At 39.2% G+C, this 12,223-nt stretch overlaps 1 protein-coding gene across 1 annotated transcript; it reads left to right on the top strand.

The window, feature by feature from the left end:
* Positions 1–9,206: 9,206 nt before the first annotated feature.
* On the top strand, positions 9,207–11,852 carry LOC128473685 (mucin-5AC-like; the record flags this gene model as incomplete). The annotated part of the gene is made up of 2 exons (XM_053455936.1): positions 9,207–9,918; positions 10,798–11,852. Coding segments are annotated over 2 exons (1,767 nt in total), but the record flags the coding sequence as incomplete, so codon positions are not given.
* Between the last annotated feature and the right edge of the window lie 371 nt (positions 11,853–12,223).

Genomic DNA, 12,223 nt, shown 5'->3' with positions numbered 1-12,223 from the left:
TCCACACATACCAATCCACATTTACCAATCCACATTTACCAATCCACAGATTCCACACATACCAATCCACAGATTCCACACATACCAATCCACATTTACCAATCCACACTTACCAATCCACACATTCCACACATACCAATCCACAGATTCCACACATACCAATCCACACTTACCAATCCACACATACCAATCCACAGATTCCACACATACCAATCCACAGATTCCACACATACCAATCCACACTTGCCAATCCACATTTACCAATCCACACTTACCAATCCACACATACCAATCCACACTTACCAATCCACACATACCAATCCACAGATTCCACACATACCTATCCACACTTACCAATCCACAGATTCCACACATACCAATCCACAGATTCCATACATACCAATCCACACATACCAATCCACATTAACCAATCCACAGATTTCACATTTACCAATCCACACATACCAATCCACAGAATCCAGACATACCAATCCACTGTCACTCTCACTGAATGATTTCCTACCTTTCCTCTCTTCTTCTTACAGCAGTCAGCTCCTTTTCTTTCTCTTCGCTCCTCTTCTTCTGTCTTCTTCCTGGTTCAGAGGGCACGGACGGCGGTGGGCGCGGCTTCAGTGTTGTGCGCCGGGATCTGACAACCCCGGCGCACAGCAGCAGTTGCCGCGCAGATCGCGAGGGAGCGGTATCGGAGGTGTTTAACAGACCTCCGATACCGCTCCCTTGCGAGCCTTCTCCTCCAGCGGCGGACATTGCTGTCTGTCTCTGGAGGGGTGCCGGGTGCCGGCAGGTTGGCACCCCCCTGATGAGCGGCACCCGGTTCCGGACCGCCGCCCCCCTGCCCCCCGCTAGGTACGCTACTGCACAAATGCATATGCAGTCCCTTAAAGCAGGACTGAATTTCCAAATATTATTAAAAAAAAATTAAAAAGAGGTTCTCCCAGAGTAAAGATGTTGGAAGAGCAGCAACAGCAGTAGTGGCCCTACCACTACTGCTGTTGCCTAGGCAGGCACTGGCAAATGATGCACATACAGCGCCTTACAGCAGGACTGATTTTTCCCAAATTAAAAAAGGTTCCCCCAGAGTAAGGACGGTGAAAGAGAAGCAGAAGCAGTAGTAGGGCACTGGGCCTTGGCAGGCACTAGCAGATCATAGGCACATGCATCACCCTTGAGCAGTACTGAATTTCCATATTATAATGCCTGGTTTTGTCACTAATATTTGTCAGTGAAAAATAAATTATGATATGATAGAAAGATAATTAAAAAAAAAACTTATCCACAAATAAAGGTTTGGCTGGTAATGGGAAATGGACACCTGCCTTAAACTACACAGTGACGTGGCAGGCGAGCTTCCATTTTAATGGCTATTGGAGTGAAACTAAAAACCTCCATTTGTCTATATAAGCACAGGTGTTTGGGATAGTGCGCAGGTAACTTTTTTTCGGTGTTTGTTCTATGTATTTTGGGCTGATGAATACTATAGCCGTTGCTGCCGCCCAAGAATGATGGGAGTTTGAGCGCAGGGCTTTCTTTTGTGTGTTTATGTCTCAATTTTGTACCTCACAGCCAGGTTGCTATTGCTGCCGCCCACCCCATGTGGTCCCTATTAAGGGCTAATAAATGTGTAGGGGTTTAAGAGAATACCCCTCTTTATCTCATTAGAGATTTTTACCTTTAGCTCACAGCAGTGAGGTGAACTGTATAGTGTAGGACTCGCCTGAGAGGTTTGCCGTGACGTGGCAGGCGAGACCACCTCTCATTTTTTTGCTACTTCAGTTATTGATATATGCCCTACTACACGTGGTCCATTCCCACTTTACCACATCAAGGAGCGCCAACATGGCTTGTAATGGCACCAAAACAGCTTGTTATGGCAACTACACGTGGCAACAAACAGACGAATCCTAATGAAATTCAGGCACATTTGCACTAAGGAGATTTCTACAAATGCACAAAACAAATTTGTATGAATCCTAATACACACATCTAATATATAGTCTTGTTTCTCCAAATAACGGGTTACAGTTTCCAAAAGTAGTGTTTATCAAATCAAATCTATTAAAATCTAAAAAAAAAATATTTAGATGGTAACCAATTACAGTTACCACATCGGCCATGTTTTTCAGGAAACATATTTTTACATATTGCTGACCAGACCAGATGAAATGCTGCTCTGCAGTATGTGGGATGTATAGACTTATGGAAGGGAACCAATTAGTCAGTTATACATCCCCCATATTGCAGGGAGGCACTTTATCTGGGCTTGTCAGCAATATGTAAAATATATATGTGTCCTGGAAAACATGGCTGACGTGGTCTCCCTATAACCAATAGCCTTTCATGCATGAACATATTATTTGTCAAATATGGCTTTCATAAATACAAACAATGACGTATGTTAACAAAACATATGATACATTTGTTGTAACTTTGTGGCATTGAACTCATCTTATGTATTTTGATTCTAATATTAATACTTTATTTCTCACAGTATTGTGGGTGTCCAACCGAATGTTAAATTTGTTCAGAAGGCTCCAGTGCTGACCACTGAATCAACTGTGTTTCCCATTAGAATTTTTTTTTTTTAATATATCTGTACAAAATGCCTCCTGGATACTGAACATATTTTATGTCATAATGAATTACCGGTAAGTATTTTTTGCTATACAGAAAAGAAATATTTTGCTTAACTTGTCTGGGTGGAGTATGCTACAAAGTGATGCTTAGGTGTTTGGCTCATGGTACAGCCCTGATCTGCCCAAGGCCTGGTAAATAGGAATGTTATGACGTCTTTTTGTTAACGATGTCCTCTAGCAATAGAAATGACCTACAGAATTCTGGCTTCACAAAGTGCCATAAATTAATTGCCAGGTTTTGCCACTGTATAGTCAGAGCTCAATCCAACCCTTATGTGAAAGCCATTGACTACCTTTTCATTTATTTATTTATTTTTATATTTATCTACTTACAGATGATGGTCACCTTGCTTTGTCTTATTACTGAAAGTAAACACTGACTGAAGTATGACTACAGGAATTCTTGACTCAATGAACTCATAAAGACTTTACTATGAGATCTAGGTTATTCAAGAAATGTGATGCTCTTACTAATGTATAAGGTCAATACCTTTTCAAAAGTTACCCAAATACACCACTATCGGCAAAGAGTTATATAGTGCAATTCAGGTAATTCAAGTTTTTTTGTTTTTTTTTTGGGGGGGGCATTACTTTTCTCTTTACATTCTGATTGGTAAACATTTTTCCCACACCCAGTTTTGGTTCAGATTGTTCACCCATCTTAAGGCTTTCACTACATGTGAGCTGTGACAGGTGAGACTGACACCGCAAAATAGGGTAAGATAAACTGAGTTATTAATATTAAACACTTTTTTTTTAAAATTTCCAGTTTTCTCCCCTACTGTTAAAAATGTTATTGAAAAAATATGGACATATATGGTGTCTTTGTAATATAGCATACAATGTTATGTTTCAATCTTTTTATGTTATTCGCCAGGGAACTAAATTGTGCTCTGTTCATTTCAGAAAATAACTAAAACTTGATATAATCCCTACATACTATGATTACTTATTTTTATATTAGTCTATATATAGTGCACTGCCTTTTATCATTTGCTAATTATTCAAGATAAAATGATCATGATTAAGTGCAAGCCAAAACTAGTGGAAGAACATTCTGTAGGGCTTTTTATTTTACATTTTTAAGTCTGTTTTTATGCATCAATTCATGAGAACAAACAGGAATGCACAGAACATCCATCAATAGGTACTAAGCTTTTCTTGTACCCAGAACCTCTGAGGGATGCAGTCAAATTGCACAAAAGGAAAAAAAAGGCAAATTAACCATATTCTTTTTTTATATCTTCATATGATCCACTGGGTTTTAAACACATCCAAAAGCCCCTGCAGAGTAAATAGATTAAAAAAGGAGTTATAGCCTAGTTTGATTAATTGTTCTAGTATGTGAAAGTATGACGTAAAGGCTTTTGTTATGTTATAAAATGTAGTATTCTTTGTATTGTTAATGCTTGTGAAACAAACCACTCTATTAATGTGTTTTTTTTTTTTACAGTGTTCTTGTGAAATAATGGGGACAACGAAGGTTCTTCTGGGGGCCCTGTTCTTAGCAATATGCTTTGCTGGGTGCTTTTCCCAAGGTAAGTACATATTATGGGAACTATAAACAGACAGCATCTTTACTTCATCATACTGTGTTTGAGCTTGACATTTTTTTCTGAAAATAATACATTGGACATTTTGTCATTAAGCACATACATGTAAATATTTTGATTATGGAGATCTGATAAAAGAGGCAAAAAGTATAAAAAGGGGGTATACTTTTCCCTGTTGACATTAGTACAAAAACAAGTAAAGATTAAGAGAATTACTGATGTATTATGAACATGTACTTCTACTTCACATGTATTTTTTCGTGAGATAATATTAATGTTGTGATTTTAATTTTTACCTTTTTGTTTTTGTTTAGGTTTTTCTTCAAGTAAGTATTTGTGACCATGGTATATGTAATTACATTTTACAGTCTGTTTGTTACAAAAATCCATACAGTGGTGATTACAGATCAAATTAGCAACATTATTTGTATACAGTGGGAGCAGCCATATTCATTTACTGTTCTCAGGATCTGTCTGATTATCTCTTATTGCTACACTCTTGTTAATTTGCTGTTCAGTCATACTTTGAAAGAACAGTGATAGGAGAAGGGTAAAATTAAATAGATACAGTTAGTTCTGCCCAGGGCTGCCATCAGAGGGGAGGGGAAGGGGTGAGTAGTGTGTGTTTGTATGTGTGTGTACTGTGCAGTTGGGTTAGAGTGTGTGTGTGTATGTGATTATGTATAGTGATAGTCAGCCCTGGAACTGAATACCAGCCCCATATGTCATGGCGACATAATTGTGCATACGGAACATGTGCGGGTTCCAGACCCAAATTTGTTTTTGTTAAGAATAGGGACAATCCATGCATTTCTAAAGTATTTTTTAAGAACACATTCGTCATAAAAAAAGATGAAAACACAATTCTTAATATCACTGTGGCCCATAACATCATATGATGACCATCTGAGAGAGCACCGGTGCAGCAAAACATGCAAATTATTCTTTAGAGGTAAACATGTGCAAAACATTTGTTGACCAATAATTCATTTTATAACAGCCCTTCAATGTTCAATTTTTTTTACTAAGCTGTATTTTAACAGTACAAAATCATTTTAGGTCAAAACATGTTATAAAGAAGGTCTGCCTCATAAACAAACAGGTTAACTGAAGATCACATGCAAACCCTCCAATGTATGTATAGGTCAAATGAAAACCACATGGACAAGTAGAGATCAGCTGTGTAATGCATGCAAATTGTTCATTGTGTGTATAGATTAGATGTGAACCACAAGGAACCATAGAGATCAACTGAATATCACATGTAATCCCTGCATTGCAGGTAGATATCAAATGAGAAATTTGAGAATAACAGAAATGCCTATAACATTTTTTTTATAAATATCTAAACAAGATCTACAATTTAATAATAATAAATAAATGCATGTAAGTATGTGTATGTTTATGTAGTTGGAATGGCTGTGTGTGTATGTATGTACAAATGTATGGTATTGGAGTGGCTGTGTGTGTATGTATGGTTAAGTGTAGAACTGCCCCTGACAATCATCACACATCATAATCTATATAAATAATAGCCCCCGTCCACCATATTCATATCTCTATCCATCATCATCATAATATTCCTTCCCATCATGATTTCTATCTCCTAACACCCCATACTGTACCAAAATCACCCCCCTCCATCTCTATACCTAACATTATTTTCCCCTTCATACCCTCCCCCAGCATGCCCCAATGCATATTTGTGTATGCTTGTGTTAATCGGCTTACCTTCTTGTCTCCGGCCTCTGAGTATGTTAGTCTACCTGCAGGTCTGCTGTGCGGTCTTGCTCTGCTTGTCTGCCGGCCAGCACCACGCTGGATATTATGTCATATCCTGGTGGAAGAGCAGTGTATAGGAGATCTGTGCCTCAATCGGCACAGGTCTTTTTAACCACTGCGGCACACAGATGGGTGGTTTTGATACACATACACTGCGCTTACACATGCATGCCCATATGCAGACATATACACTGGCCTTACACACATCTGCCCAAACACAGATAAACACACTGGTGATTACCACTACACACATAGTGGCTGATCTCCTACCCCCTTTTTCTCTCCTTCATCTACCTCCCTTTGTTCCCCATCTCACACATTTCTCCTCTCTCCTTCCTCTACTGTAGGGGGACTGCGAGATCTGTCTCTTCCGACCTCTGCTTTGGTGCTCACTGGCAATTGATGTTGCCTACCGGGATATGACCTCATATCCCAAAGCCTGGCATCAATAGTTAGCCTGTAGTACTAGCACAGAAGCCGAGATTTGAAATGACAGACCTCACAATCCCATAATGTTGGGCCGTTAGAGGGAGATCCATTATCTCCCAACCAATTCTAATCATTGGCCAGCAGTACACTCCTTGCAGTAGGTGATGGTCAGTGAGTATGTATAGTGTTAAAGTCAGTGTTTGTATGTATGCATAGTACTAGAGTGAGTAATATACAGTACTTTGTACAAGTTTTGGGCAAGTGTAAAAAAAAATTTGTAATGTAAGGATGCTTTCAAAAAGTTTATTTTTAGCATTTCACAAAGTGCAAAGTGAGTGAACCAGATTGTATAAATATCATGTTATACAATCCATGCTTTATTCTAAACTAGACAGCTATGAAAAGCTCAACTTGTCCTGGGAAAAAATACATGCATTTCACTAGTTAAAACAGGTAACAATAGTAAAATTGTCTTGGCTCTCAAATGGTGTGTTTTTAGGCCGTGTATGATTTAAACTATGCAATTACAAACTAGGGGCAAGACAGGAGGTTATGAGTTTATAGTACACTCATACTTCCTCAGTAAGTTCATTGGTACATACTGTATAGACTTGTGCATTCGTCTTCGGGCGAACATGAAAACGAACACAAAGAGTGTGTTTTCGTGTTCGTTCCTAAGACACGCCGAAGAGAAGGCAGCGGCAAAGACGAAGACACACACCGCGAAGATCTTCGTGATCGTCTTCGTCTACCAGTCTCCTCCCCTTCTAACTTACCTTGGCATGGCGGCAGCCTGTCCTGGTGTGTGTCGGTGTGGCAGAGCCCGTCCTGGTGTTTGTGTTTGGGTGTTGGTGTGGCAGAGCCTGTCCTGGTATCTGTTTGGGTGTTGAGTGGCAGAGCCTGTCCTGGTGTGTGTTTAGGTGTTGAGTGGCAGAGCCTGTCCTGGTGTGTATTTGGGTGTCGGTGTGGCAGAGCCTGTCCTCGTATGTGTATGTTTGGGTGTTGGTGTGGCAGAGCCTGTCCTCGTATGTGTGTGTTTGGGTGTCAGTGTGGCAGAGCTTGTCCTGCTGTCTGTGTTTGGTCATCTGATTCCTGGCACTTTACTATAGGAATAAATTGAACTATTTATTTTTTTACTTATCCAGAGATAAAACATCCTCCTGAATTTGTAATCACTTCAGAGGACAAAACTTTCTAGGCCCAGAAATCAGTGAGCAGAAAAGTAAAGGTTTTGTGTTCTTTACTATATTCCAATCTGCATATTCTATTAAAAAGGATTAGTGGCACTAAATTGTGGCTTCAGGCATCCCGTGTATGATGATTTTTTTTTTGTTTACTGATGTACTCCCAATCCCATCCCATTACATATGCCTTAGAAAATCAGGGAAAGATGGGCATGGATGGTAGGCTGATTTGGTGGCGCCATTTGACTAGACTTGCCCCCCCAGGCCCTAGGCTTCCAGTCCTTCCCTGGGCATTAGCCTACACATTCACATGATACACCCAACGCAAACACTATATGGACAAAATTTCACTATTGAAATCAGGTGTTGCAATCAGACCCATTGCCACAGGTGTAAAAATCAAGCACCTAGCCATGCATAACCAGAATGAGGAATCTGTACACTCCAAGAGAACCCAGGTGCTTAACTGTGCCAGGAAAGGCCAGTTCCTCAGTAAATCCAGTAGATAAATAAAGGCTCCAGGCACTCAAGAGTTCCAACGTCAGGCAGATTTATTGAGACAATGAGGTCTTTTTCAAGTTTACCTAGCCATGCAGTCTGCATTTACAAATGTGTGGAAAAAAATGGCTCAGTGAATTCAAGTTATTCCACAGTCAACTGTAATTATTGGAAAGCAGAAGCGATTAGGAAAGGGGGCGTTTCAGTACACACAATGCTGGTTTTGCATGTGATACTCGGTTAATCAATTTGTTTACGAGGCAGTCCTACTTTCTGACACACCAAAGATATTTGCATATTGTGACCTATAAATGTTTTTAGGATGTTGCAATACAGCTTAGAAAATGTTTAAACATTTAAAGGATTATTAGAATTATAAAATGAATAATTTGTTAATAATGGTTTTGCATACGTTTACCTCTAAGGAATAATTTGCACTGTTTTGCAGACTGATTAGCAAACCACTTTTGATATTTTATCTCTAATCTTTTAGGAGAGCTACACATTTATGTCAGTTTATTATCTACAGTGAAAGTGATTTTTGTGTTTTAAGCAACCTTTTTTGAATAATTTATTTACGTAAACTTGAAAATGGTTAATTTCATACTTAAAATATTATTTAGTTTAATTTGAGCTCTTCCTGCACTCTCCCAGATGGTCCCAACCCTTTGCATGATGCCATTGACCACAATGATTAAGAACTGTGTTTTCTTATGCATCCTTTTATAATTTGTTCATTAATTATACTTTATAAATGCCTATTACGAACAAAAAAAAATTGTCCGGAGGCCCATGCATGTTCCACATGCACAATAATGGCACCATAAAATATGGGGCTGATATTCAGTTATTTCCAGGGCTGGTTTGTTTTGCCAGTCCAGCACTGTTCTGCTCATACAACAAACACACACACACACACTTTTTGGATCTTTAATAGCTAAACCTATAATTGTAGAAGTTGAGTGACAGAGAGAGTGTCTGTAATTTAAACAGTACATCCCTAATATATAATATATTTTTCTATGCTTCATCTTACCCGGGTCATATTTGTATTGTGGCTTTATGTTTAGTTGTATTATTATAGTTGGTTACGATAATACCTAACAAATGTTATTTTTACAGCTGCCAAAACCTGTAATGATTGTAATTCGACCAATGCCAACTGTGAGGAGAAACCAGGTTATGTCATTTGTACCTGTAAAGCTGGATTCATAGGAAACGGCCTTAACTGCACAAGAATTGTGTTTTGTGACAGTACCAACTGCTGCCCACAAGGTTATTTATGGAACCGTGCAACAAATGTCTGCAATGATATTGATGAGTGCAAAAGCGCTACATTGAATAAGTGTGCCCCTCAAAGCAACTGTATCAATAGAAATGGTGTCTACCTGTGTTCAAGTGCTTACAGCCCTCAATGCCAATGTGACAAAGACACAGACTGCATAAATACAACGGCTGGTGTACAATGTGCTGACCCTTGCCAATTTTATGAAGAGCTTGATGGAGCTCACAGGCTGTTTACCATCAACTCCACTGGGAGATTTGCTACAGATCGATATAATGTTGGCTGGTTCCGTTACAAAAACAATTATAAGATAAAAGAAGGGTGTGTTGGTTTTTTAAAATGTGGATCGCTTGAGCCATTGAGTCTTGGTGCTAGCCATCCAGATGTTGGAGATGGAGTGAAGCAAGTCCTTCTAAAAATCAACTCATTAACTGGCTGCATAAATGGCGCAAACATCTCAGTGAAAGCCTGTCCCGGGGGGTTCTACGTCTATAAGTTTTCAGGAATGACTAGACCTGATGTTTATTGTACAGGTAAGTAACGTTATAGCACTTTTTTGTGAGATATGTAGCAAAGTTTCCCAAATTAGTCTAAAAGAGTTTATTTTACTGAGAGGGTGGTAGATAAGTGGTACACTATTACAGCAGAAGTGGCATAGGCTAAACCAGTGATTCTATTTAAACATACATGGGATTGGCACAAAGCTATCCACAATCAAAGATGAGAGCAAGGACTTAGTCTCTTCATCTGTAAAAATGGGGAGACTAGAATTGTTCTTATATGCTTTTCTAAATGATAAATCACTGTTTTGTTTTCAATTATATCAGTAGCTGCCAGGCTTCCCAGACTCTTTTGGGTGCTGTATGCCAAATTGGGATTCTCTTAATACTATAAAAAAAAGTATATGACTTGTCAACACACATATAACCAATTGATGCATTTCCAAACTAAATAACCCTCAAACTAGTATTCTAATTCTAATAAAAAAAACCTTTAGTTAGCTAAAGTATGCTTCAAAAAGTTGGCCAAAAATGTTGAGGCCTTATAAGTAATGAATGGTGTCATTGCTGCAATGAAACTGTATAACCTCTCTTTCCCGTTAACTGTAAAGAAAAGTGAAACCTGTTATTTATAACGATTTTAGCTAACAAAGGTTGCCAAAAAAGCCCATATCATTAATGGACATTTCCAAAGCTGCAACAAAACTACCTTCCTTTCTCCCATTAACTACAAACAAAATAGATGTGCTATTTTAAATAGCGTGCCTTTCATTTGTGGGTAAACAGACATAACAGAATTTTTTTGAACAAACAATCAAGAGAAAAAAAAAACATTAAAATGAGGAAGAATTTGTGCTGCATGGATTGTAATACATTTTCACCTCAATTATATATATATATTTTTTTTTGCAGAAGCACCTCTTAACAGGACTACCACCACCACCCCCACTACTATAAGCACCCCCACTACTATCAGCACTACCTCTACCACCTCTACACCCCCTATCACCACCCCCACTACTATCAGCACTACCTCTATCACCTCTACACCCCCTATCACCACCCCCACTACTATCAGCACTACCTCTACCACCTCTACACCCCCTATCACCACCCCCACTACTATCACCACCCCCACTACTATCAGCACTACATCTACCACCTCTACACCCCCTATCACCACCCCCACTACTATCACCACCCCCACTACTATCAGCACTAGTTCTACCACCTCTACACCCCCTATCACCACCCCCACTACTATCAGTACTACCTCTACACCCCCTATCACCACCCCCACTAGTATCAGCACTACCTCTACCACCTCTACACCCCTCACCTCTACACCCCCTATCACCACCCCCACTACTATCAGCACTACCTCTCCCAACTCTACACCCCCTATCATCACCCCTACTACTCCTAAAATAACAAATGTATCAACATGTAGTAATACTTCACATTCCACTATACCCGTACCAACAATAAAGCCCCTAGAGAACATAACTGTAACTCACGTCAAAAGTCAAAGTACCCTCACAATGACAATGCTAACCCAAACTGTAAATGCAAAAGAGGTGAAGACTCTTGAAATAAACGAGACCACTGTTGTCACTATTGAGACTAAAACAATTACTTCCACGAAAATCCACATAAAAAAAACAAGATCTGTCTCCCCTACATCTATCAAAATCCTTGTTGGAGGTGAGCAGCCTGAATCTTTTACTGACCGCCCAGACACCATGGTGATGAACACTGAAACTACAACTCCTAACTTGGAGACTTTACAGCCAGACGACTACTGTAGCCAACCAGCCCAAACAAAGACCATTACAGAGACATCATCAAATGCTGGAAATACCTGTTCCAAGTTCACTTCTGCTTTAACCACTACCACTATAACAACGACAGAGGAAACAATTGTTTTGGGTCCTAATGGATTTTCCTCTAGTTGCACTCACTACTAACCATTTTTTTCTTCACAGTATGTATTATGATATCTTCCTACATACCAGGTAGAAAGTCTTATAAAGTCTTAGATATCAAATATGAATAAACGCTTCGTATTGCATTACCTGGGTTCACTGGATTTCCCATCTGCTTTTATTTCCAAACACACTGAAATGGTCTGTAAAACTGATATTCAGTGGTTTACCTTACACATGACATGGATTTTGTTAAAAGATTGTTCTGTAAATAAGTTGCGCAGAACAAGGAAAGACAGAATAGCCATTTGTAAATGTAATATCTATCTTGTCATTTCAGACTACCACTGTTTCATATAGCTTCTCCTGCTCCATATTAATCTTGCTGGGTATAAATAAAGGGTAACTTGATG

The sequence above is a fragment of the Spea bombifrons genome, chromosome 2, assembly GCF_027358695.1.
Source record: "Spea bombifrons isolate aSpeBom1 chromosome 2, aSpeBom1.2.pri, whole genome shotgun sequence".
Taxonomy (NCBI): Eukaryota; Metazoa; Chordata; class Amphibia; order Anura; family Pelobatidae; genus Spea; species Spea bombifrons.
This window is presented reverse-complemented; position numbering and strand designations above follow the sequence as displayed.